We start from the raw sequence: 26,199 nt of genomic DNA on the forward strand, positions 1-26,199 counted from the left end.
AATGAGATGATGACTTGAATGTTCAACGTTTTGAGTTCCAGATAGAGTGACTGAGTGAAGATGTCTCCTACTGGGGCATGCAGGTGGGAGGCCTGTCTTGGGCAGGCCTAAATTGCTTCCTTGGCATGGCACACAGCACAAATAGTAAGACCTGTAAGGTGTCTGGAGTTAAGAGCTGCGCCCTGTTGGGGGCTATAGATCCAGGGGCTTGGGCAGACTCAGGTGCTCCCCAGACCTTCCTGAGGGCTGAGGGTGTCAAAATTTCAGCACACTTGTGACCCATACATGGCGCACTGTGTGGGGAATTCCAGTCTACAGGCACGAGTTGAGGCCGTGTTCACTCATTATCCCCGGTGGTTCCAGCACACAGTGGCCCTCCATAACTATCTGCAGATGGGAGAAGCCTGCTGGTCATCTCTCACACACACCCTGGATTCTAACATTTTAAGAGTAACAAGGTCACTCTTACAAGGGACCTGAATAGCGCTAGGCAGACGCTAGACAGTATTAGTCTGTGCAGTTAATATTCAATTAAAAATTTTAACATCACCACTTTCATTCCATGGCTATCACACTCCTTTCTGATGAGTAATTAAACTGTTCAAATCTCAAGGTGAAGACCGTGGGAATGTTTTATCTTTTGATCTGTCTTTCACATTGAATGCCCTCTCATGTTGATGCTGGAATATTAGTAACTCCTAATTAAAAGCAACACATTGCACATTATATATGCTTGCATCAGCCTAGTTTGTACTGTCTCAAGTTCTGTTGCCTATATTAAATTATAAGGACGATAAAATTTGGGATCCAAAGGATATTATGTGACTTAGGAAACAAGCCACTTGTCTTTTATCATTCCACTCCAAAGACATTCATTATACCTGACATTGTTCAAAGACATTAAAATACACAAAACTGAATAGGGAAATTCCATTTTAAATTTTAAAAAACAGGCTTTTCCGATAGTAAATTTTCATGAAACTTCTTGGTTATGAGAGAAGAAATCTTTGAATTTCAACTAAGTTTCTTGAAGGAACTTTCAGGACATTTCGATGAAGAGTTGTTGAGCATTGCCTGATACTTCATCTCTCCTCTCCTCTTACCAAATATCCCTTTGAGCCCAGTCTGGCATCTCAAGAAGTAGCTTGCTTCCTCTCAAGGAGCAAAATCGGCTCTTGCTGCTTATGCCATTTCACAGACCAGCACCCCAGGTCCCGGCCTCAGGCTGCCCAGATGCCAGTGGGGCTGCAGCTCCAGTCTTCTACCTGCCTCCCCGGTCCCTGGCCTCTTGCCTGGGACTTGTGTGTCCTTCTTCCTGGGAGGGCTGCCTCACCTCGCTACAGTGTGCACCTTCTTCTCTTACTGCCTTAGGCACTCTCAAGAGCAGAACCACTGGTCCATCTGATTTATGGCGCCAGCCTACATTCTTTATTTTAGCAGAACCCCCAATTATGGCTGTCCTTGCCTGCTCTGCAATTCCTCAAGATCCAGCATAACAATACAATCAAACAGAAGCCCAGATGGCTACAAGGGGATTCATCTTTAAACTTTTAAACTATTTTCTAATCCATTATTTTTAGTATTAGAGAGTAAAAATAAATAAAAAAAATTCTTTCAACATGATTAAAACCTTTTTGGGGGCAAGGGGAAAATATGGCAGTCAACATGTAGAAGGAACACAATTTAAAACCATTATCCTGCTAAAATCCTCTTTTCTATTTTTAGCTTCTCAAGATTTGAGGTATTTGAGAAGAGCTATTTCATTTCGCATGCATTTTCTTCTCTAAAGCTTTTCTCCTGAAATTCTTTGGCCAGGCATAAAATGAATACCTAGCCAATCAAAATAAAATTAGGTGGGTTTTTTTTTTTTTTTTCCTTTTCTTTGAAGTGTTTAAGCAGAGGTCCTGAATTTGAATCAACTGGAAATTTCTCAGTTTTGCCTTTTCCCCACATGGAGTATTTCCAAGGCGAGAATCATTACATCTTGTTTAATAAAATAATTATTGGTTCTTCCATTTATTTACAACTCCTCTTCCAAAGAATTCTTATCTGCCAGATCCAGCTGCCAAAATTCCCCAACAGGTGTCCAAAGTTAATTAACAAAGAACCTATGGCTCTGCTGGAAAGGGAGGCAGCATTCATGAGATTAGGCTCTGGAATTTGGGAGATGAGCGCTCTAGCACAGGGCACCTCATCTGAAGATACAGAGTTGTGGCCAAAGCACAGAGCTTTCCTGCTACCTGGAATTTGCCTTGTGAAATCAAATCGTTAAAGTGAGCCAGCAAAGAGTGCTCCTCCAATAAACCACCTTGTCTGGGAAATCAGGCTTCTTTTTAAAATACTAATTGAAATTGCATGCGTTTTAATTAAAACAACATCTGCCATGGTCTGAACAAACATATTTTGAAAAGCAGAGAAAGTGTGTCTCTAAAACATCCTTAAACTCGCTTAATAAAGTGAAGCTCACACATTCCAAAGAACAAAAAGAACACATTGCTTCCCTAGGTTGCACTGAGGTTTCCAGAGCCTCAGTCTGTCCACGGGTGCAGGTGGGATTGATTCCCCAGGGTCAAGAAAATAGGTCAAGAAGATGCCCACAGTGCTCTGTGATGAATGACCTGTGAGGGGTCTGCTCTCCATAATGGGGTGCCCATATCCCAGAGGGTCCTGCCACATGCAAGCCATTGGCATGAGATGAGAAAATAATGACACACACACACGTGTATATTTTAACTGATGGGTGTGCCATACAGTTTTGGAGCCCTCTGTTCTCCAGTTTACTAGGAGACACTTGAGCTCCACTATGTGGGTGCAGAGCACTATCCTAAGGACAGAGAGGATGGTGACCAGGATGTGTTTCAATCCTAGGCCAAAGAATTTAGAGAAACTTGGAGGAATGACCTTCTGAGTAGCGTTTGGAATGCCTCTTCATGGAGATGGAGACACACCTTCACGTATCTCTTTATTCCCCAGAGAACATGCTCTCATGATTAGAGAATTGGGCAAAAACGGACCAAAAGTTTGGATGAAGATCATTATTGCCATGTCTAGAATTCCAAGGATACACATCTCAAAAATTCAGCTCCAAGATCACTACATAAAAAGCAAATGTTTACAAAGACTCCTTCAGGACAGTATGGATATAACGAAGATTTTTTCCTTCCATTCTCCAAAGAAAAATACATTTTTCCTGTCGTGGGGGCCGGGGCGGGGGGGTGGTGTGTGGTGACTGTCATTCTATCAGCAACAGTACTTTATTCAGTCTTTATTGTCACTTCAAGATAGAACATTTTTATGTTGTCCTTTAAATATAACCAGCAAACCATTGTCTAGAAACAGTCATTATAAACAGACAAAATCTTTTATCTGAATATTTAAAACAGATTGTAGCAAGAAAAGAAAGCTAAGAAGGGAATACCCTCCTCCCACCCCCAGAATGAATCAAAGGATGGCCTGAAAACCCCGTGCAGGGAGGGAAATAGCACTGGATTTACTGCTTAAATCATAATGAACTCCCAGGTAAGAAACTACCCTTATTTTGTTCATGATTTCACTATAGTGTGGAAAGTATGAGATGTGCAGTGCTAGGTACACCTGGAGGTCTGGGGCTCCTTTCTCTTCCATCTCTCCTGGGGGATAGCTGTATTTGGGAGCCAGCAGACTCCCCTAGAAAATGGCTCCTTCCTGACCCCGAGAGAGTCGGAGGCAGTCTGATGCTCCCTTTGAGGGTGGAACAGATTGAAAGAGTGTTCCCTGGATAGAAGCAGCACAGCTAGTTGACAAGGTGAAAGGAAGGTCAGCAGAGTGCAAAGAATGGATCATATAATATGAACATGCGGGGGCATCAGCCAAAGATACTTACAGATCATTTCAAGTGTGGTGACCCAACCACCCAGATGAGAATAGTGTGCAGGGAAAGGGTCATGCAAAGCAGAGAGGATGAGGCAAAAGGACCGAGGTGAACTGGATGGGCCAGGTTCACAAAGCAGTGGAAGGTCCTTCTCTTCAGTCCAGGGAGCAGCACAGGGGAGCCAGGAAGATGCTTCCAGCATCCTAGACCTGGCTCGCCTGCAAAAAAGTGTGGCAAGCAGCCATCACCCAGGGAAGCGAAGGGAGGGTGCTCTGTTAGCTCTGCCAATACTACCCGCAGGGGTGCAGCGGCTCTGCCAACTTTGGAAATGATCGAAGCACACACAGAAAGCGTCACTATCTCCTACCCAACCTCAAACCTCTTCCAAAGTGGCAGCAGAATGAGTTGACTAGAGTCCTGGATTTGAGGGAGCATCTAAGCTGTCTGTCTTTCCTCTATTCCCTGGATGCTGTGGGAAGAGGCTGAAAGAGACATCACCTCGATGTCTTCCTCTCTCTATTTGGGATTCCCCAAACCTCCTCTAGATCTGTTCTTCAGCATAAATATCCATCAGTTAATTAGTTCAGCAAATATGTACTGAGTGCCTGTTATGGGCATAGCAAAGAGCTATGCATTATAGGACATAAAAATAAATATTTTACCTGATCTGGGCTAATCATCTCATTGGGGGAAGATGCAACGCGTACACACAAAAAAGTAAAAGACAATACAGGAATAAAATTGCAGAATGGAAATCTAAGATAAATTAAAAGACTTCTTATCAAGTAGGTGCTACCCACCTCCACTCTCAGTTCAAGGAGTAGCCTTCAAAACAGCTTGGGTGAAGGTTTGTAAGTGGGAATGATGGTACGTAAACTGGTATGGCTGAAGAATTCATGAAAAAGAGCAGCGAGAGATAAGAGGCAGTATGAGATGAACAAGAGCAGGGCTTCCAATGAGACCCCAAGGCATTCCCAGAACAGAGAATCCTGCACGTTGGGAAACTTACTCGCAGTGCCCATGTCATACTTAGTGACTGTTTTGATATAGTCTTTTCATTTTCTATGCTGTCTGCAAATGCAGCAAAAAAAAAAAAAAAAAAAAAAAAAAAAAATAGCACGTGTGATGAAATTACTCTCTTTAGGATTATTTTCCATGGATGGGTAGCAATGAGTTAACAACTAATGTTTGCCAAGTGGTAGATCTCTCTCTTGTTTAGTGTTTATGTGTGCTTTAAGTTTTTTATTTTGTTGGAATTTTGTTTGTTTATTTGCTGACAAAGAGAGTAGAGATTTGGCTAAAATAAATATCTGCCACCTTCATCAGGAACTGTCGACTTGCTGAAATGGATGGCATTTTGCTAATTTGTGAAAGCAATACAATACAATATTGTTTGCTCAATAAAATACTGTTGGCTCTGAAGCTATTTATTAACACTCTCTTTTTTTAAAACAAAAAAAAAAACCTTTCTAAATGATGAAATAACACTTTACTCTGAAGGCTAAGTAACATTTTTGGAAGGTTGAGAAGAAATGTATAGATGTTCATCAACCCGGACGACTGTACCACGTCATTCAGAAGAACACAAAGATCTATAGCAGACTTATTGCCCAATGGCAGAGACATATACAGAGCCATGGAAATTGAAATGAAAGACACAGGAGAGGCAGAGTATGTGACACTCCTTTTAGTGCCACTACACGATCCTCATTACAGCTGATGGGGCAAGGTGATTGTTGTTCAACAGCCTATTGGGAGTTTTCTCGATAATGGAGCCCAAGGAAGATGAACCATTCCTTAACCAGAGTGTGGTAGCTGCTCCTCCCCTACCCCTAACTAAAAGAATGATCTAAGAAGAGATGTAATTTAAACTGAAATCCCAGAACCAACGATGGAAAAAAAACTGGATTCCTTCTGAAATTCTGAGTGTCTGCATACCTGCAATAAATTTTAGGAGGAAAATGAGCTGGCTTTCTGATGATAATATTTTATTTAATTTGCTTACATAATGTTTAGCTAATTTGGAGTTCATTTTAAGACAAGATAAAAATTTAGTTCAGTCATTCATTCGGCAAATATTTCTGAAGTCTCTACTATGGACCAGGTGCTGTTCTAGGTACAGGGGCACTGTCAGTGAACAAAGAGAGAAACTCCTGCCCTTCATGGGCTTACTTTCCAGTGGTGGAGATGGACAAGAAATAAGATAAATAAGTACAATGTTGTATATGAGAAGGTGGCCTGTGCTGTGGAGAAAATAAAGCAGCGAAGGAGGTAGAATTTTAAGATTGGTGGCCAGAAAGGGTTCTATTGGGAAATTAACACTGAGTAAAGACCTGAGAGGGGTGAGGTTTGAGGAGCATGGACACCTGGAGGAAGAAGATTTCAGGCAGAGGGAGCAGCAGGTTCAAAGGCCCTGAGGTAGGATTGTGGCTCATGTGATAAAAGAACCACAGTTAACCAGTGGCTACAGCAAAGTTAGTGACGGTGAGAGAGGAGAAGGTGAGGCTGGAGAGGGAACAGATAGCTAGATCGTATGGAGCCATGTCAGCCCTGCACAGACTTCATTTTACACTGAGAGAGATAAGGAGCTGTCAGAGGGTTTCGAGTGGAGAAATGACATCCTCTGACTAAGGTTTCAACAGGATCTCTCTGGCTTCTGCATTGAAAGTAGACTGTAGGGATGAGGGTAGAAGCAGGGAGACCAGGTAGGTAGCCCTGGTAATAACCCAGGTGAGAGATGACGGGAGTTTGGGAGAAAAAGCAATGAAGATGAGAACTGTCAGATTCAGGGAAAATTCAGAAGGAAGACCAGATTTGTTGATGAACTGGAATGAGGGCTGAGGAGTCAAGACTGCAAGTGCCTGCTCTGGACCACTGCAAGGACAAACTGCCATTTGCTGTTGTGGGGAAGGACTGGATTTGGGGGAGAAGACAAGGGACTCAGGTCTGGACATGGTATATTTGACATGCCTGTTAGACATCCAGCAGAGATGTTGGACAGAGAGTTGGACACAGAGATCTGAGCTCCATACCAGACATATATATTTGGGAGTTGTCAACATATATATGATCTTTAACACCATGAAACCATATGAGGTCACCGAAGCTTTGAGTGAGAGTTGATAGAAAGGAGAAGTCCAAGTTTAATTTTTTTTCATTCTTGGTTCAAGGTCATTGCAGCTTTCTTTTCAATATATAAAGTTCTATATAGCCTTTTCCTGTAAAAATCACTACTTTGATACAATATTTAAAGTAAAAGGGTTAGCAAAGGCCATGTTTCTTTTCTCCTAGATAGAACAGAATGGTATGGGTTTTTTGTTAAATTCTGCTTTTCTCATTCAAGAAAAAAGTTATTAACTCCATAAAGCCCATGACTTAGATATTTTCACTTCTACTTTTAAACAATTGGCTCCCTTTCCTGTCTGGTGACATTTGCTAGTAAAGGCTTAATTTAACATGGGCAGGACGGAGCTCCAAATGTCTCTGCCTCAAAGTACTAGATAACGGGCTTCCGAGAAAGAAGAGATGCCTAGAAGCTAGAAAACCAATCAATAGTTCCCTATTTTGTTATATTTTAATCCACCAAAAGAAGTAAAACACACAAACACACTGTACCTAGTAATTAGTATCCAGGCAGCAGACTGATTATCTATTGATTTTTCCTGCATTTTCTAGAAGAGCAACAGGATTTTATTGGAAGCTCTATCTTGTCTGAAACAACTGCAGAAGGAAAAGGAAATCAGATATGGAGAAGGTGTCTTGACCTTTTAGCTAATGGTCTAGTTTAAATACATGAAATCCACAAACAACATTTAAATTAAATTCAAACTAAGTATAAATATCAAATTGTGAGTTATTTCATGCCTTATAACGTATTGTGAGTATAACAAATAACTGCATTTATTGGATACAGCTTTGCTGGTTTCCTGTGAATAAATACACGGCTGGAGACCAAAACCTTTGGTTTTTATTGGAGGATATGATGGGTTTTGTGAATGGCAGGAGGAAGAGTGGCTGGTTCCCAGATCACAAACAGCTTAGTACGTCACGCTCAGGAATGTGGATAGCAGGAACAGACCCATGTATCTATGAAAATTTATGTATGAAATTTGGACTCACACCTGGTATTCCAGCTGCCCCAGGAATGGAATCTTGCCCCGTTGCCCACTCTTGCCTCCTTTCTCCCCTTTCCCCAGGGGCTACATAACATGAACCTTTGCCAGAGTGGGCAGTCCGGCTTCCTGCCGCTTGACCTCCACTGACACCTGTTACCTACAGTCAGGCTTGACAGGCTTCATGCTGCAATGACTGACCAACAACCCTCCTGGAGTCAGTCATCACTTTCATCTCAGATACCGACCCAGTAGGACAATGGTCTGTGGGTGGCTTGTGCTTCTCCCCGGGCAGGTCCCTATGGTTCATCCGTTCTCCAGGCATCCATCAGCCTTGGCCTGGGCATCTTCCCACCCAGAGAGGGAGAAACCAGGAGGGCTCCTCCACCTGGGCTCCCAGCACTCACTCTGTGCCAGGCACAGGAGGCCCTTTGAAGGCCTCGAACCCACTGGTTCGCTTCCAGCTCCCTGTCCAGGGGGCCGTCTGAGGGGCTGCTCCTTCAGCTTAGACGTTCTTCCCCCCAAATATCTATGTGGCCCACTCTCACCTCCTTCAAGTCTTTGCTCAAATGTTCCCAATAACTCCTATCTTGACCTTGACCTCCTACATTTAAAATTACAACTCCCTATGCCAAGTGAAAGAAGCCAGACACAAAGACACAAAAGCTCACATATGATATGATTCCATTTATATGAAATTTCCTAAATAGAAAAATCCATAGAAACAAAACACATATTGATGGCTGCAAGAGGCTGGGAGGAGGGGGAAACAGGGGGTGACTACTTAATGGGTGCAGGGTTTTCCTTAGGGTGATGAAAATGTTTCGGAACTTGATTATAGGTGGTGGTTGTATTACAACATCATAAAAATGCTAAATGCCCACTGAAATGGTATGCTTTAAAATGGTTAATTTTATATTATGTGAATTTTGCCTCAATTAAAAAAAACTGCGACCTCACTAATTACACTCTCCTTTACTCAGCTCCACTTTCCCTGCAGAACGTTTCTGACACATCATGAGATTCATGTGTGTCCTTTGTTGATTGTCCATCTCCCCTCTCCCGAATGTAAACTCCACAAGGGCAAGGCTTCCAGTCTGTTTTGCTCATTGGTATAATCTCTAGATTATATCTAGAACAGGCCTGGGACAAGATAGGTCATAAATAAATATTTGTTGAATAAATAAACGAATGTATGACCTCTTTAATGCTTCATTAACAGAACACCCTCCTAATTTCTTGAATACCAAATTAAAGGGAAATTATTCTTTAAAAGACAGGATTAAAGAGCCAGAATAGTCTAATCCAAAACAAATTTTAAATTTTAAAACAGAGAGGCGTGAATCCCATGAGAATTCCAATTCATCAAGTGGAAAGCAAACAGTCTGACAGGGATTTAGCGGATCAGGACGATGGTATCCAGTGATGAGCATTGTGGTCATTTTTAATTTGCAAGGATTAGAAATGTCAACAAACATCGCATTTTCCTCTAAATTCTAAAAGATAAATCAGCGCATTGGATTTACACTAGAAGGAGGGCTGGAAAAACGAGGCCTCTGATACATGCACGGGCATTTGCTCTGCATATGGATTCAACCACACACACCATGCCAGGAAATATTTTCGTTTAAAAACTGAGAGGCTGTGAATCAGAGAGAACGTACCAATGAGCTCCTTATTTCTGACGTCCAAGGCCATGTTCCGGAGCGCCGTGGCCACCGCGCACACCACACGGTCGTTGTCTATTCGGAGCAGCTCCACGAGGATGGGCAGGCCTTTTTCTTTTCGGACAGCAGCTCGGATATATACTGACCACTGCAGAAAGAGGGACGGCAAAGACGTTAGAAGCAGAGGCAGAAAACCCTACAAGCAAACAGCACGTGTGGGTTTTCAGACTGCTGTCTACAGGAGCCAGAAAGGTTGAATTATCAAGACCTAGCTGTAGCGTGGGTTGAATATGTTAGACAAGTATTTAATGTTTTAACTTTATTTTTTGCCTTCAGCATATGATAAAGGTTTCAATCAACTGGATTTCATTTCTCTGGTGCCAGCGTTTTTAGTCGTTCAGTTGGAAAGCCATTTGCATGATGTGTAAACCAGATGCTGTAAGATATAGAGGCGTGGGACAGGAAGGGCTGGCTATTGACACCACGAGGAATAATAAAAGAACCCTGGAAAAAATTAGAAAATGATAAAAGGTTGAGTGTGGGTGATTTTTTTAAAAGAGATTTGAATTTGGAGGTGGGGCATAGCAATGAGTTACCTAATAAACTGTTAGTAAATTGTCTGCTGAATAATAGAGATTAAGTGAGTTAGAAAAAGGTAGGGGTGAGGAGAGGTAAATATGACATTGAAAATCCACAGTAAAATTGTAAAAACAATTTTTTTAAAAAACATTAAGGTCAAAATGTATTACACCTAGGGCCATAATTTTTTTTTTAAACCTTCAGTGCCTAGTTGTGTATCCTAGTTGTTAGTTTTAATTCTCTGTGTGAGCCGCCACCACAGTATGACAACTGACAGACGGGTGGTGTGGTTCCACAGCCCGGAAACAAACCCGGGCCACAGCAGTGAGAGCGCCTGATCTTAGCCACTAAACCACCAGGGCTGGCTCTAGGGCCATAATTTATAAGGTAACTAATACAATTTGTTTTGGGTTGACGGTTGTTGGTCTTAATGAAACACACCTAATGCTTACTATCAAAATGTACTTGCAATATCAGAATGATAAAGCATTCAGATTCAACAGAATGCAGGTAGGCCCAGATTTTTCAGACATTTGCATATATACTTTATATTCTTGTACGGTGTTCCAAAGAGTATGCATTATAAAAATCAACCAATGTAAGGGTTTAATCTGTTACAATTTCGTTTACTATGTAACAAAATGACATTCATGACACAAAGTTTTGGATTCTTGTGGTAGAGTCCTCCTGGGGACCACCAAAGGTGGAGCAAAATCCCCATCCCTTCCCCGCCGGGCCCCTCCACCCCCCCTTCCCCATTGGGGCAGGCACCCCAGAGCTGGCTCTCACCTGTGGCAGGCAGGGAGCCCCCTCTGGCAGTGAACGTAGGGCATATGCCATGCCTGCCACATCCTCAGCCCAGCCCTGCATGAAATACGAGATTAAGAAAACACACAACTTCATCCTGTCCTATGTTAGAAGTCACATTCACATAGTTTCTTATCACCATCAACTCATACTGTTGGCTTTCCTCCTGCCTTCACTCTGTGCCTCCAGCTCCAGGGAGCCTGAGGGGGTGGGGAAGCAGACAGAACTCACTAGAGCATCCCTTGATTGTGATGAACTATTTCACAGCCCTGCCCTCAGGGAGCAAAGAAATGGATGGTCAGGGAGTCTTAGACATGGAGATACATTGAGGTTTGGAAGCTGCTCATTGGAATCTAGATGTGTGGATGTCATACCCCTTCCCAGGGAGGGAGGTGCTTCTTGAAAACGATACAAAACCTCCTTTATGTCCATTGGACATTTCATTTGCAATTTGTCATGCTGAGACATGATTTTCATCTACCTCCTCTACTACTTGTGAATCTTCTGGTCTCCAGTGCCCAGAAAAGACTGGAAACCTGAGCTTATGCAGCCCATTCATTGTTGGGTTCTTCCCTAAAACTAAGGAGGGAAGCTAGAAAATGGAAAAGAATGGAAACCAGAGTGTGGGGTCAAGGTTTACAAATTGTAAGACGAATATCAACAAGAAATTTTAACACTGGGGAGGTATTCTGGATCTTGTGAGAGACTGTAGGAAATGTTCTTGGAAACTTGGGCAGGCTGAAGCATGGGCCCTAAAGATGACCTCTTTTCCCAGTACCACCTCATTCCAGGTTTGTACATTAGTGATCTCTTCTAATTCCCCAAGGTCCTGAGGTCAGCATTAGTATTCTTATTTTATAGATGAGGAAACCTAGACACAAAGATGTTGAATAACCTGCCCACAGAGGTCACCTGTGCCCCTGACTTACAGTCCTGTTACTTCAAATATTCTCTTTGTGATGCTGACAGTATCATCATTTCATTCTCTTTCCCCTAATCCTCTCTGCTCAGTTTCCCAGACACTGCCTTGCCCACCCCTCCATCCTCCCAAACATTGACAGAGGAGAATCTGGCCCTACCTGAAATGAGCCAAGAAGGGAAGGATATGACTTTGTTTTTCTTTCTTAGGATTCCAGCTATTATATCCCTCCCATGTTAGATGAAAATATGATTTGGTGTTTGAAAAATAATGAGAGACCTTCAGCTTTGCTGGGAACTGATTTGAGAGTAAAAAAAAAAAAGGCTATGTATGGCCAAAAATATGTATGAGTTATAGATACACATTTTTGGTAGGAGAATATGGCAAACAGAGAGATGCTCTCCCTAAGATAACCAGACAACAGATTTGATCTTATATTATTGATGTGTAGAAAATAACTTTTATTTTGAAACTTTTAGGTGTGTGTGTGTATGGAAAATTCCCAGTATTAGCTTAGCATATGACAACTTAGAATAAATAATTTACATTTCACTCAAGAGATGTTGCAAGTTTCACAAGTTTTATGGACATGCAAAGATACGTGATAGTGATGTTTTTTAAGTAGCAGCCGACCAATTGACCAGTCTTTGAGTAGTTACACGTAACCCACGTGTGAAAGCTATGTGTAACCCAACAAGAAGGAGTAAAAGACAGAAGTTGAAAGGAGGAAGGCATGATACAAAGTTATTTGGAAAATCAGGAATGTTTCCCAGGTGCATTCAACACAGGAACATGAGGCTCATACAGAGTTTTTCCAAAAGAGAAGTGAGTTGCGCTGGAGAGCAGAGCAGCTTCTGTGGTGGTTAGCAAGGTGTATGGGTTGCCAAGAGTTTTGTAATCAAAACAAACGTAGCTGTATCACTGGCATAAAAACAGAGGAACAAGAGAGAAAAGTGTACCATAACTCATCGTGGTTGAGGAAATCTTTGGATGGAACTTGACTTTTGCAGACAGAATGAGAGCACCATGCACCAGAGAGGGAAGGGACAAAAGGCATGGATCAGGATGCCTTTAAGACGAATGGGCCATGAGCTGAAGAGAGGATGCTTGATGATTCAAAATGAGGACAAGGAAGACAAAGAAGAGGAGCAGGAAAGCGGGAGGATGACAAAGAGGAGGAGGAGGAGCTGGAGGAGGATCAGGTCCAGGAGAAAACAGCACAGAGACGTGACCCAAACTGTTCCTGGTGACGTGCTTTTCCAATGGGGACCTCAGGAGAGTTATGAGCCCTCAAAACAATCTCAGTTAAAACAAACCTAACGCTTAAACCAAATGCCAGGCACTGTTCTAATTTTTTTTTTACAAGTATTAACTCATTTAGTCCTCATCTCAACCCTATGTGGTAGATATTATTGTTACTCGCATTTTACGGATGAGAAAAGACAGGCACAGCAAGGTCACACAGCCTGCAGATGCTTGACCAGGTCTTGAACCCAGGCAGCATGCCCCAGAGTTGGTGTGCCCGACCACCATTCTCTTCCATCTCTTCGAAAGACAGTATAAGTTATACACATCTGCACTCATAGTGGATACAATCCCTTGCAAATTCATCAATTAACCTTGGCCTCATACTTCATGTTGTTATTTTAGGCTTCCAATAACCCATCTGGCACTCCTCTGAACTCCTGAGTTAAAGACCCTTGAGTACTGTCAAAGGAGCTACTGGACATTCCAATCTAGTCCTGAGAACAACCTTTCCAGGTTTAGCAGACCTGATTAGCAAGAAGTTAGCAAGAAGTCGTGTCTAACTGAAATCTCAAAGAGAATAGCCTTGTTTGTGTCAGGAAAGGATGGCTGCTATTTGGGACAATTCGAAATAGTGAATGCTGTTCCTTCTCCTCCTTCTGACCCATGGCTCTTCCTGGGGAGAGGCTCCACCATTATTTGGCTGCGGACAGAGCACAAAGCAGCAAACCTTTAGTGTTTAACGCTAGAGGGTGCAGATGCAAGTGAAAGATGGGATATACTTGACAGGGGATGAGAATGGGCAGAGAAAAATTTGCCTTCTCGGAGTCAACACAGAGCCTTGGAGCTGGAGACAGAAAGGATCCAGGCTGGAGAGGAAGCAGGAGGTGTGAAAGCATCATAGGGGGCTGCCACCTGAAGTGCCCCTGGACAAGTCCACCTCTGTGTGAGATGCTGATGATAAAATCCCCCTTGAAGACGGCAGAATGGAGAGTTGACAGAAGCTCTGCTGCCCTTCATGGACCTTAGCAGAGTCTATGTAAGACTCAGGGAAGTCTCCTGCGCCATCATGGAGCAGGGGCCACACAGTAGAAATGGCAACATGGCTTTCTGGTTGGGAGAGGGTTCTAGCGTGGCATGGGGTAGCCCCTGAGCATTTCTGTGGTCTTGAGTGAGTGGGCTGTGTAAGTTAGCTGAGGAGGAAAGGCTAAGGACCCAGGGCTGTAGAGGGGTTACTTGACCAGAAGGCGGGGGACACATCAAAATGGCAGGTGTGGATGATGCCTGTCTGGGTTAAGGAGGGGATGTGGCTGCATCTCAGGGGAGATCAACAGTGAGGAGAGGCAGGTGTGGGCCAGGAGAGCACCTTAGACCAGAGACAGTCCAATTACCAATCACCAGGTCCCAGCTGAGAACCCAGCAGGACGAGGAGGTTCGTCCTGGGCAAGAGGCAGCATAGGACAAAAATGACACCAGACTGAGGAAATGGACACCCTGTCCCCACCCCTGCAGGGACATGCCTGTAAGACCCCCAGGTTTAGCATCAACTGCAGGGGGCGGGAGAGGATGAAGCCTGACAAACATAAATGTGGTCAAATTTTAAGCCTGAAGGGACTGGGAAATACTTGAATTTGATTGAGGTTACCTAGAGATGTTTAGGTGCAATTTTTTTTCTTTTTTTCCTCTTTTGCGTCAGGCAAAATGAGGGCTCAGAATGAAACTAAATTGAATTACACAAAACAAAGTTACTTGCACACGAGTTTGTGTCCAATAATGTTTTTCACTGTCTGTATTGAGGGTTTGGTAATATAGTGAAGGCAATAACTTTTTAACTCTTTCGACCCAGGCTACCTCATTACAGCTGTACCTCATCTTCCAGTGTGGATTCCCAGGGACTTAACTTTTAAAGACCCCAGTCCAGCATAAATAGGATTGATGGCTATAATTTTTCCAAAATTTCTCCCCTTCTTAAACTAAGGTGATTCCATTAAGGATGATTTATGTTCCTAAAAGGAGATTAATACTGTAATTTAACTAGCTTTTCTCTCTTGAAATGCTAATAATTTGTTAAATAATCAGAACGGTCTCTTTTAAGTACTAAATATTCTATTATGAGGCTGAACCCATTGTAGTGCTAAAATTCTGAATTTGTTGATTAATATCTCTAGACTTTAAAAGTTCTGTTGCTTTAGAAGGATAGTCTGTGATTAAATGGTTTTGTTACTTGATTGTTTTCCCACTGACTTCTTTTATCAAATTAGCCATTGCCCTACTCTTTGTTTGATATGGTAAAGAAAAGTTACATTTTCAAACCAAACTCTTCCAAATATAATTTCATCTTTCAGGAGCATTTTAGCATCTTATAGTGTCACGGGACCACAATGTACGCAAATCCTACAGCTGTAAAATGAGTGATACATTGCAATGAATTTAGTACAGATTGCACAAGATGCTGAAACTGGTTTTGGAATTCATTTACAATGCCATGTTATTTACGATGGTATCTCATTCTCATGATAAGAGGGCAGAAATTACCACAAAAAAAAAAAAAAGCCTACTTATTCAGTCTTATTTTAACTGGTGGTTTACTTTTAAAAAAATGTTTAAAATATTCAGGAACTGTGTGGCTTTCGCTGCATGCCTCCATTATTTTGTCTAGCATGGATTATTATCTGAATTACCAAGTTCATCCAGTCACAGAAAACTGGTTGATGACTGCCCGATGATTTATAAAGAACCGGACAGTGTCAGCACAAGGCCCTTCAAATGCTGGGGTTCCTTTGCAACAGACATAGGATTTAGGTGTCAGCTCTTTAAATTCAGAGCTATGTTATAGGATTATATATTTTTGTTTTCAAAATCTATTTTGAAAAGTGGTATCTCTAATCAAGAGGACTAGTGAAGAATTCCCTTATGTTAGTAAAGCAATACATCAATTTAGTAAATAAAAATTTAGTTAAGGTAAGCGCAGCTATTGCACGTTTAAAGTGTTTTCCTGTTTGTATTTTTGAAATGTGAGTCAGGTAGTGCAAAGATGGAATTTTACTGCATCTGTTCATGCAATGCCGAAAATTTTAATGTCCAAGCCAGAGAATTTCCTGGGGGAAAAAGCATCTACACTTTTGTGGTAAGAACAAATAAAAAAGGTCAAAGCTCAAGTAAAAGTGACATAGAGGATGCATGCACTAAATAAGTGGTAACAAGTACACCTGTCCCCCAGCTCTCAGGCTAGCTCAAGGATCAGTAATTTTCAATGACCAAACATGCCTTTAAAAATGAACCTCTCTGAACACAGATTTTTTTTATTGTGAATGTTATCCAATATTAGAGATGTCATCACTGTAAGCGATTAGCATTTAGAATTGCTTTCTGGGGAACCACATATGACCCTGTTAGATCACAGGCATGCATGGTCTGAGATGAGGGCTGTGATAGGTCGTCTTCTGAGGCTCCTGCGTGTTCCCCAGTGACGGGGCTGGTAAACGTCCCACTGAGAAGGGAGACTGACAAGAATGAAGGTTCAAAATGAAACTGTTGACCCCTCTGCCCTCTAGACAATGAGGATGGTGATCAAGAAGAGCAGGCATAGCACATTCAGTGATCCTTTATTCAATATAAGAAATGAAAGTAATTCAGTTGTTTTTGTTCTCACTTATTAGACACCAAGTCAGAAAACTTCTCCTTTAATATATACCCCCTTTTTTAATTTTTTAAACATGATGCTTCATGGGGAGAGGGGACCAGACCTCCTATTTTTCTTTTGGAGCCAGAAAATATTCCACTTTGGGCACATTAAGCAATTTCTTCCTTTTGGTGATGGGGGGTGGGAATCTGAAATTAGTCTTTAGGGAAGAGTCTGGAGGGTCCATGTTGATATGAGCCCTTTCAGTCGTGCAAGTATAAGACAGGTTTTGTTGAAGCCTTGGGTAGTAAGCAAACTCAAGTGCCATTACTTTTTACTAAGATATTAAGCATTTTATTTGTAACATAAATTGAATATATTAGCAAATCTTTGTCCCCTTAGAATAGAAAATTTTATTTTCTTGAAACTAGATTTAGATTACCTCATGCTCACAAATTATTATCCATTGTTGGTGGTGTATGAGTTTATGGAAGCATTTATCTACTGAGGCTGGGAGCTGAGCCCAGATTGTGTAAAAGGGACACATATGTGTGATCTTGACTTTCATAAGAGAATATTTCTGGTTGAGGATTTGTGTTCCTTTTCTGCTTCCTGCTGGTGGATGGTGACCACAAGAGTAGCCTGGGAAGTCACATGTTGAGGATGGCAGAACAGCTGACAGCCTGGGTGAATTAATTCATGGAGGAGGGCTTCCCTCCTCACACACCTGCCCTTACCTGTTACATCAGGAGAAAATAACCTCTATCTTGTTGAGCCCATGCACATTTGGGGGTCTCTGCTATAGCAGCTAGCGTTCCTCTAAATAATGAGATATGTTAGTGTATTAAAATGAACTCTCATCATTGACTCCTAGCCCTAAGGTTTTAACTAGTAATGCCGGAAATGTGCTTCCTAATCCCTGGCCTCTTCCTTGTAAAAACGATCCCTTGGATGTCCTTGTGCCTTGTGTATACATACACCCTTGTGTATATACTCCTATCATAGCATCTATATTGGTTTTTGAACTTTTTGTTTACATGTTTATTATACTGGAAGGTACCTGAGGGAAGGTACCAAGTTATGTTCATCTCTTTATGTCATTGTCTTCCAATTTATGGCTCACAATTGGAGATTAAAAAATGTTTAGTTGATGAAAGAAAATGTCAGATTGATTTCTAGCATCAAGTGCTTATTAAGAACAGTCTTTGCCATTGAATGGAACTCTGCAAAAACGATCAAAGCCACTGCAATTTTTGATAGGGCCAGCAAGTTCTAACCACTTCCACAAAAGTGCTGTTAGGGTTTAAAGTGATCACAGCTCCTTTGCTAGTTTTTCCTAAAGCCAAACTCATCCTTTAATTCTGTGGTCCCTGTGTGGGATGCTAGAACTTTTGATGCAGGGCTTAAGAATACTTGCTTGTCCTCAGGACTAGAAGAACAGAATACTCAGGGTCATGTCCTGGGCCACCATACTTCTGATCATGCTGGCACAGTTAAACTGAAGTTTTTATGTTAGAATTCCTCTTTGACCTCACTGCTCAGGTAATTAACCATGCCAGTTCTCAGGTTAGCCCGTGTCTTAAACTGGGCTCCGAAAAGTTTCTTCTACAGATAGTTTTACAACTGCTTTAAGTATAATTGGTGTCCTGGGAGTTTCCTTCACGGACAGGTCGGCCCTGCTAGACACCAAGCAAAACCAACTTTGTACACAACTGGGCCCAGCAGATTCAGTTGTTTCTCTCAATGTTTCAAGATCTTGCCTCACTGTCTTCTCACTGGCTGTGCCGCTGGTGAGAAATGAGCTGTCATCCTTATCTTTGTTCCTCTGGTTGCTTTTAAGATTTTCTCTTTATTACTGATTTTGAGCAATTTGATTATGATGCACCTTGGTATAGTTTCTTCATTTTTCTGGTACTTGGGGTTTCTTGAGCTGCTAGGATCTGTGAGTTTATGGTTTTCATTAAATTTAAAGAATTTTAAACCATTATTTCTTCAAATATTGTTTATATTCTCTTTCTTTTTGTTTTCTCTCCTCTCCTTCAGGGACTCTAAGTACACATAAATCAGGCCACTTGAGGCTCACTGATAATCTGTACTTTCTTTTCTTTATTCTCTGTGTTTCATTCTGTATAGTTTCCATTACTGCCTTAAAGTTCATTAATCTCTTCTGTAATGTTTAATCTGCCTTTAATCCCATCCCATACATTTTTCATTTCAGACGTTGTATTTTCAACACCAGAAATTTTATTTGGGTCTTGTATGTATTTCCCATGTTTCTACTTAACTTTTTGAACACATGGAAGACAGAATAACTGTGCGTCTGCTGACTTTAACATCTGTTGGTTTTTAATGATTGATTTTTTCTCCACATTATGAATTGTATTTTCCCGTGTATTTGCTTTTAGGTTTATTTTCAGTCGGATGTCAGACATTCTTAATTTTAATTTGTTGGGTGCTGGATATTTTTCTGTTCGTATAGATATTTTTAAGCTTTGTTCAAGGATGTAGTGAATTTACTTGGTAACTATTGATCCTTTTGGGTCTTACTTTTAAGATCTGATAGGAAAGACTAGATCATATTTAGTCCAGGGCTAATTATGCCTCAGTACTGAGGCAAGACCCTCCTAAGTACTCTTCCCAAGGGCCCATGCAGTTTTCCTGTCTGGCACTTGGGAATGCACACTATATCCACACTTCTGTGAGTGCCAAGTTTCGTTTTCTCTAGTAATTTCAGGAGATTCTTTCCTCAGCCTTGGGTATTTCTCTCATATGCGTGCACTGATAGTTCTCTGCTGAATATTCCCAGGGGGACTCTCTGCAGATCTCTAGGGTTCTCTGTATGTGTGGCTTTCCCCTTTTTGGTACTCTGGCCTATGAACTCTAGTTGCCTTGGCCTCCCCAGATTCCCAGCTCCATCTTCTTAGCTCAGAGAGTCTGCCAAGCTCCTCCTGGGTTCCCAATCCTTGTGCCACAGTGAGCTGGGGCAATCATGGGGCTTACCTTTTTGTTTCCTATCTCTCAGAGATCAGTGTCCTTCACTGACTAGTGCTTAGTGTCTTAAAAACCACTGTTTCAGATATTTCTCTCTTTATTGTTGTTGTTCCTTAAAGGAAGGTAAATCCTTTGGGACCTTGTCACTCCATCTTGGCTCGAAGTGGAAGTCCCTCAGGTTTAGCTGTTTCTACAGCTTCATAATGGAGTTCTGTAACTTAGGGCTTTGGAAACCAGATCACTCAATGACAATGATGAAAGTAATGCCGAACTATCAAAAAACGGGTTTACTCCACAGTCGATTTGGACACTTATGGCATTTACAACACAGGTGTAGCCCTTGCTATCAGTACTACTCACTGGGGTCTTAGAAGAAGTCAATAAGTCATGTGTGATTAGGGTCCGTGACTTGGTTAGGACCCTGCTCCTCTCCATCTCCTTCTCCTTAGGTTGAGCCTATCCTTGTCCTGCCTCAAGCTAGTCATCATGTCCAACTGAATGCATGTCTCTAGGAGCCTGCTGATTGGGCAGAGTCCTCAGATAACCTCTGTGTTTATGCTGGGCCAATTTCTAACCCATTAGGCATCATGCTTCATGCCCCATTTTCATCATAATCTTTCAAAACTCTGTTTCTTTGCATTTAAACCTTATGCTTTACATCACACCATTAACTAGGGCAAAGACAATTCCTTTTGTCTTAGATGTCAAATAACGATTTTACTTTTATTTGTTGCACTCCATTAATCTGCCCTGGTGCACTTTTACACGATACACTAACTGTTAAGCTACACTAAATTCAGTGCCCTTCTCAGAGCTGTTGTCCCTGTCTCTAGGGACAAGTCTCAAATTTCTCAGTTCTCTTATTTTTTATTCATTTGGGCCACATGGCCAGAGATTCCGTTTCTTTCTTCACTACATCTATGTTGCTATCATGTTACCTTATTAAATATTAACAGATTAATGTCCAACTATCTCTTTATTCTATCTTATCTTAAAAATAAATGGCCAAATAACAGACTCTTTAAGAATTGTCACATTTAAGGAGGAAAATTGACTATACAAAGATATCTAAAATGTTTAGCTTAATAGCAAGTACAGATAATATTTCTATAGTTCAAACTCTGGGGTCTCACAAAGTTCAATTACAATAGAAATAACCCATAAATGGGAGTTGAAAGAGCATTCCCTCACATTTTGGAAATCGTCAACCTACTATATACAATTGTTTTAATATTTTGTGACAAACAAAATCACTGTACTTAAATGAGAAAAAGGTAATTGAAGCCCATGTTGGCTATGAAAAATATTTATCACTTTGCTTCTGCCATAATACCATTATGTTTTTTGATGCTCATAAACCAAGTAATGAGTGTTTTAAAGTTTAATAAGTGTTTGGGACCATTATGAGATCTCTTGCTAGTCAATTTGTCACAGAAAAAGAGTGTGCACGATCTTCTCATAAAGAGAAGTTATGATTTCAGATGATGATGTCTATAAAAAGCTGTCTCCATGCAAAATTCTGGTGTTTTACTTCCACATTTTTGCTTTTGTTTGGGTCATAAAAAGTTAAGGACACTAAAAAACAAATGCTACTAAATTTCAACAGTTGCTATAAAAACACATTCTTAGAACTCTAGATTTCAGATGGTAACACATCCAGACGAAACTTGATGCTGTTGTGTATCCTAAGTCAATCTTTTAATTATTCAAGAGTTTTTCTCAAATCAGTTTCTGTGTGTGTGTGTGCGAGGAAGATTGGCACCTGAGCTCTGTTGCCAATCTTCCTCTTTTTGCTGAGGAAGACTAGCCCTGAGCTAACATTCATGCTCATCTTCCTCTATTTTGTATGTGGGATGCCACCACAGCATGGCTTGATGAGCAGTGCGTAGGTCCACTCCTGGGATCTGAACCTGCAAACCCTGGGCCGTTGAAGAGTGCATGTGAACTTAACCACTATGCCACCGGGCCGGCCCCAAATCAGTTTTTTTTTTTTTAAGTAAGGATTTCTCTGTTCGTTTTTTTGTACAAGTAATTCTCAATCTCTCAAAAATTATAACAATTTATCAGTGTTTGGCTTAAAAATGATCTTCTCAAATCATCCTTATGGATTGGCTATGTTCCTTTCCCACATAGTCCCTTACCATTTAATATGGTAAATTAATAAATTATACAATAGATGATAATAATGTGATTGACTTTTATGCTTGCTTGTGTATTTGTATTTTGATAAGAAAACTCTTATATAAGTATTTATATTTATAGCTACACACAAATATTCCTTAGTGGCCCCCTGCCCTGACTGAGGATTATTTCATTTGTCTTGGGTTATTAGGAAGGCTAGTGCTTCTTATAAGTAAGGTTGATATCCTGACAGTCAAAATTCTACTTTAGCCATTAGGATAGAAATCTTTCTAAAATGTTTTCTGTCTTCTAAAATTATTAGTAATAGTTTAACCTTTTCTTGATGACAGAGGGTCAGTATTATGATCACCAGTTATTAAAATATAGGAAACAGCTAAAATGTTGAATGGCCTCTGACAGTTTTTCTTTCTTGCATCCCAGTATTTACTTTTCCTAACTCTTCTATCTTTTCTCTTTGCCATCAGGGTATCTACCCTCCCTTCTTACAGCAGATCTATGTGCCTGCTTATAAGAGGCACTTCTTGCATTTTTTAATTTGTTGCTTGAAATCTGATGTGGACTGGGAAATCCGATGGTCATAGTCATTAAACTTTGTCTAAAATACAGAACAGCTTTCGTGACATCGACTTCAGCTGTTCCAGACCCTCTGCCTCCTTCTTGGTAGTCTCTACTCTATTAGTAATGTAAAAATTTACCAAATTAATGCCTTCTAGATATGTAGACATAAATTTTACACTGGAGATAACTGTGCTGAACTAATGTACAGGTTTATGCGCTGAAAACAGTCAGCAAGACGTTATTGTCAGAAATCATTGAGAACTTTTATCATACTTCTTCCATGATTCTCATATAATCCAAAAGTAGGAGAGAATTTTTGATTACCAACATAGTATGAATTAGTATAAAATAAATTAGTAAGAAGTAGTATAAATTATAACCTATAATTTTATTACTCCAAATGCCTAAAGAGCCAGACATATCTCAGCAGCTCTCCCAGCTGACCTGGTTACCTCTGAGACACAGAGCCTCATAATTTAAACAGAAAGTTCAACACTAGGAATTGTGGAAGTGGGCAAAGCTATCAAAACCTGCAGCCTGCAAAGCATTAATGAGTCTGGAAACAGAAAAGAAAACAGTTCTCCTATAATTCCTTTCTATCAATTTTATATTATATTAACCACATATTCCAATCTGAATCAAAGAACCAAATGAAGAATCATAAAATGTGACCATCTGAACACGGCCTGGTCATAAGATGTGCTTTTAATCTCTTAGTGACTGATAGATGTATATAAATATGAAAGATTGCTATCCACAGGAAAGACATGTGGCTATAGATGCTATGTCAGTTAAATGCTTGTGTTTGAGTGTTTTCACTCAGCCAAGCACAGGGCTGAGCAGTGGGGTACAAAGAAATAAATGGGACTGGGCTTCTGTCCTCAAAGGGCTTACAGACCAGATTCTCTTCCAGAGGACATTCTTAGTAGCTCAGAAAGGACTCGTACAAATAAATGAATAATTGGTGACACTGATCCTTAAACTTGGTGTTTAGATGTGGTGCAGTTCTTGCTATAGAACATGTCTTTTTTCCTCTGGCTGCTTTTAAGATTTTCTCTTTACTACTGATGTCGAGCAATCTGATTATAATGTACCTTGGTATAGTTTCTTCATGTTTCCTGTGCCTAGGGTTCCTTGAGCTCCTTGGATCTGTGAGTTTATGCTTTTTCACTAAATCTGAAAAGTTTTCAACCATTATATCTTCAAATATTTTTTTCTGTTCTCTTCCTCTTTTCTCTCTTCTCTCATTTAGGGACTCCACACATACATCAGGCCACTCGAAGCTCCCTGATGCACTGTAAATTTTTTTCTTTTTTCTCTGTGTATCATTTTGTATAGTTTTCACTGCTGTCGTCCAGTTCACTAATCTTAATTCCACAACGTCTAATATGCTGTTAATCTCATTTCCATGTATTTTTTGTTTTAAACATTGGACTTTAAACTCTAGAAGTTTTATTTGGGTCTTTAATATGTTTTCCATGTTTCTGATTAACTTTTTGAACATATAGAATATAGAGTTTAACGTTTAAAGTAAAAGTTGTGGTCTTACATTTAAAATCTTCTAGGGCTCAAAGACATTTCTCCAGTTTTAAATTGTTATGATAAGAATCTAAGTATTTCTCAAGGAAAATAATAATTCACTAAAAAATCACATTTTAAGATGGCAAAGTTGATTTGCCACCATCTAGATGGCGCTGTGCCTCAGGTCAGACTCATGCAGTGGGCCTGCAGCCCAGAGCCCACTTTCCCAGGCCCATCTAATCAGTCCTCCAAGTCAGGGGAGCTCGGTAGGGACTTGCAGCAACACAGTACTCTTGGCCATATATAGCAACAACCTCTTGGCCTATGACATCCCACTTCCATCTTTGCATCCAGTGTTGTGATTGATCTGCATGATGTGATATGAAGCAGCCACAATATTCTCTGTTTTAAGATGACACATCTGAGACATATGAGGTGCTATAATTTGCCCAGGGTCAAGAAGCTCAGGAATGGTAGAGCCTGGGTTTGAATCATGATTTGAGTCAAACCTCCTAAATTTAGAGGGAGATAAGATCTAAGGATTAGTTCACGGAAGTGATATCCATTATTATCTCTTTCCTAGTCATGCACGGCTATTGTCTGGAATTCTGCCTGGTGTGAGTCTACTTTTGAAGCTTTTCTCTGGTTGAAAGCAACAGACAACTTCACTTCAAGCCTAGTCCAACCCGAATTCTTTCAGTACATTAGGGATACCTATGGGCAGGGGAGGAAGGGGACAATTATGCTCATTCCTAAGACTCTCTAAAGAAGGGGTGGGCTGGCCCATGCATCAGTAGCCAACTCCTGAGAAGTAGTGTCAGGGATTGGGCCCCAAGAGCTGGGATGTCACACTCGAGAAAGAAGGCAGTGCTGCAGCTGGGACTGTAGCAGTGGAAACAAATGATAACAGAGAGAGAGAGAGGTAACAAGAAGGCAGATATTGAAAGGTATAATAAGAAGGGAGGGTATAGTTACAAGATAATACTGAAGCCAGTACATATGGTACCTATGGTACTGAGATTCCGAGAATTATCTGTAGCAATGCGTCTATATTAACACTGGTTTGAAGAAAATGAATGTTAAAGAAAAGAGTGATTTATGCATATCTCAAACCCCAGGCTCTGATAAAATGAATGGAAAGTGGATGGTATAGGTCCAAACTTCCTCTCCTGATATTTTCTCTATACGCTCCCATTCTTCTAAGAGGTTACACTTTTTTATGCAATGAGGCAAGTTAGTTCCTGTAACTATTAGCAACCAAACTCAAGAATTCTTTGCTATGGTCAATCCCTTTCTACACAAAATGAGGGTCATGGAAATTTTCTGTGAAAACCCATAAGTGGAACAGTGTGTGTTTATAAAGACTCAGAGAAAAAGGCCCTCCTAACCTCCTTCCCAATCATACATTTGCTTTACCGTAACATTTTTGCCAAAGATGACTAGCAATACTAGTCTTCTCTGTAAGCCCATAATTTAAAAACGCAAGAGGTTCTTTTCCTTTGGAGACAGGATGAGCTACAACATTATAGGGATTCACACGGGTTTTTATATAAAGTGTTTAGGTATTAGCTCCCTTAACAGTCAATGATAGCGCTTTGAAAAGCATCAACATGTCACAATTTCCCTTGAAAACTAAGTACCTCAGCTATACAAACAGAATGGAAAGCATATCACAGCATTTTCATTGACTATACTTACATCTCTTCACCTGTGTTTTGTAATGATCTTCAAGGACCCCTGAGCCCTTAAGCAGAATTTAAAAAAAAAAAATACCTTTCTAAGTCCAACAGTTCAATGTAACTGGTCTTTCTCTGATGTCCTCAAAAACTTGATTAGAACTGCATTTCTCAAAATTGGACTTGTATTACTTTCTAAGAATGTGCTCATAATTCTAGATTTCTCTTTTATTGTAACAAACTAGTCATACCTTCCAGCTCCCTGCAGCCAAGTTCTGCAGGGCGCCTGCCGCCCCTTCCAGCGTGTCTGCATTTGAGCACTCAGAGAGCAGTGTGAGGTAGGGTTTGACTATTGATGGGTGCCACAGCATCTGGATCCCTTTTGGTGGTTCTGCACAGTCTGGAAGAGGTCCTACTCCATCCCACTGGTGGAAGAAAAATGAGAGAGTAAACATCTTTAACATCATTACACTCCCCGGTACTGCCTTCTGCAACAGTACAGACGAAAAC

General features: G+C 40.8%; 1 protein-coding gene across 12 annotated transcripts in view; it reads right to left on the reverse strand.

The window, feature by feature from the left end:
• The window catches only part of CTNND2 (catenin delta 2), an 879,093-nt gene that overhangs the window by 84,083 nt on the left and 768,811 nt on the right, over positions 1-26,199 (reverse strand). For 11 of the 12 annotated variants that reach the window (XM_087443138.1, XM_087443127.1, XM_087443130.1 and 8 more), the window contains 3 exons: positions 25,941-26,114; positions 10,998-11,072; positions 9,627-9,777 (listed from right to left, as the gene is read on the reverse strand). In XM_087443138.1, coding sequence (XP_087299264.1) covers positions 9,627-9,777; positions 10,998-11,072; positions 25,941-26,114 — 400 coding nt within the window. The remainder of the gene's footprint in view (positions 1-9,626; positions 9,778-10,997; positions 11,073-25,940; positions 26,115-26,199) is intronic. The other variant, XM_087443133.1, reaches the window with a different exon arrangement.

This window comes from Ceratotherium simum, chromosome 18, assembly GCF_057802395.1.
Source record: "Ceratotherium simum simum isolate JZ-2026a chromosome 18, ASM5780239v1, whole genome shotgun sequence".
Lineage (NCBI taxonomy): Eukaryota > Metazoa > Chordata > Mammalia > Perissodactyla > Rhinocerotidae > Ceratotherium > Ceratotherium simum.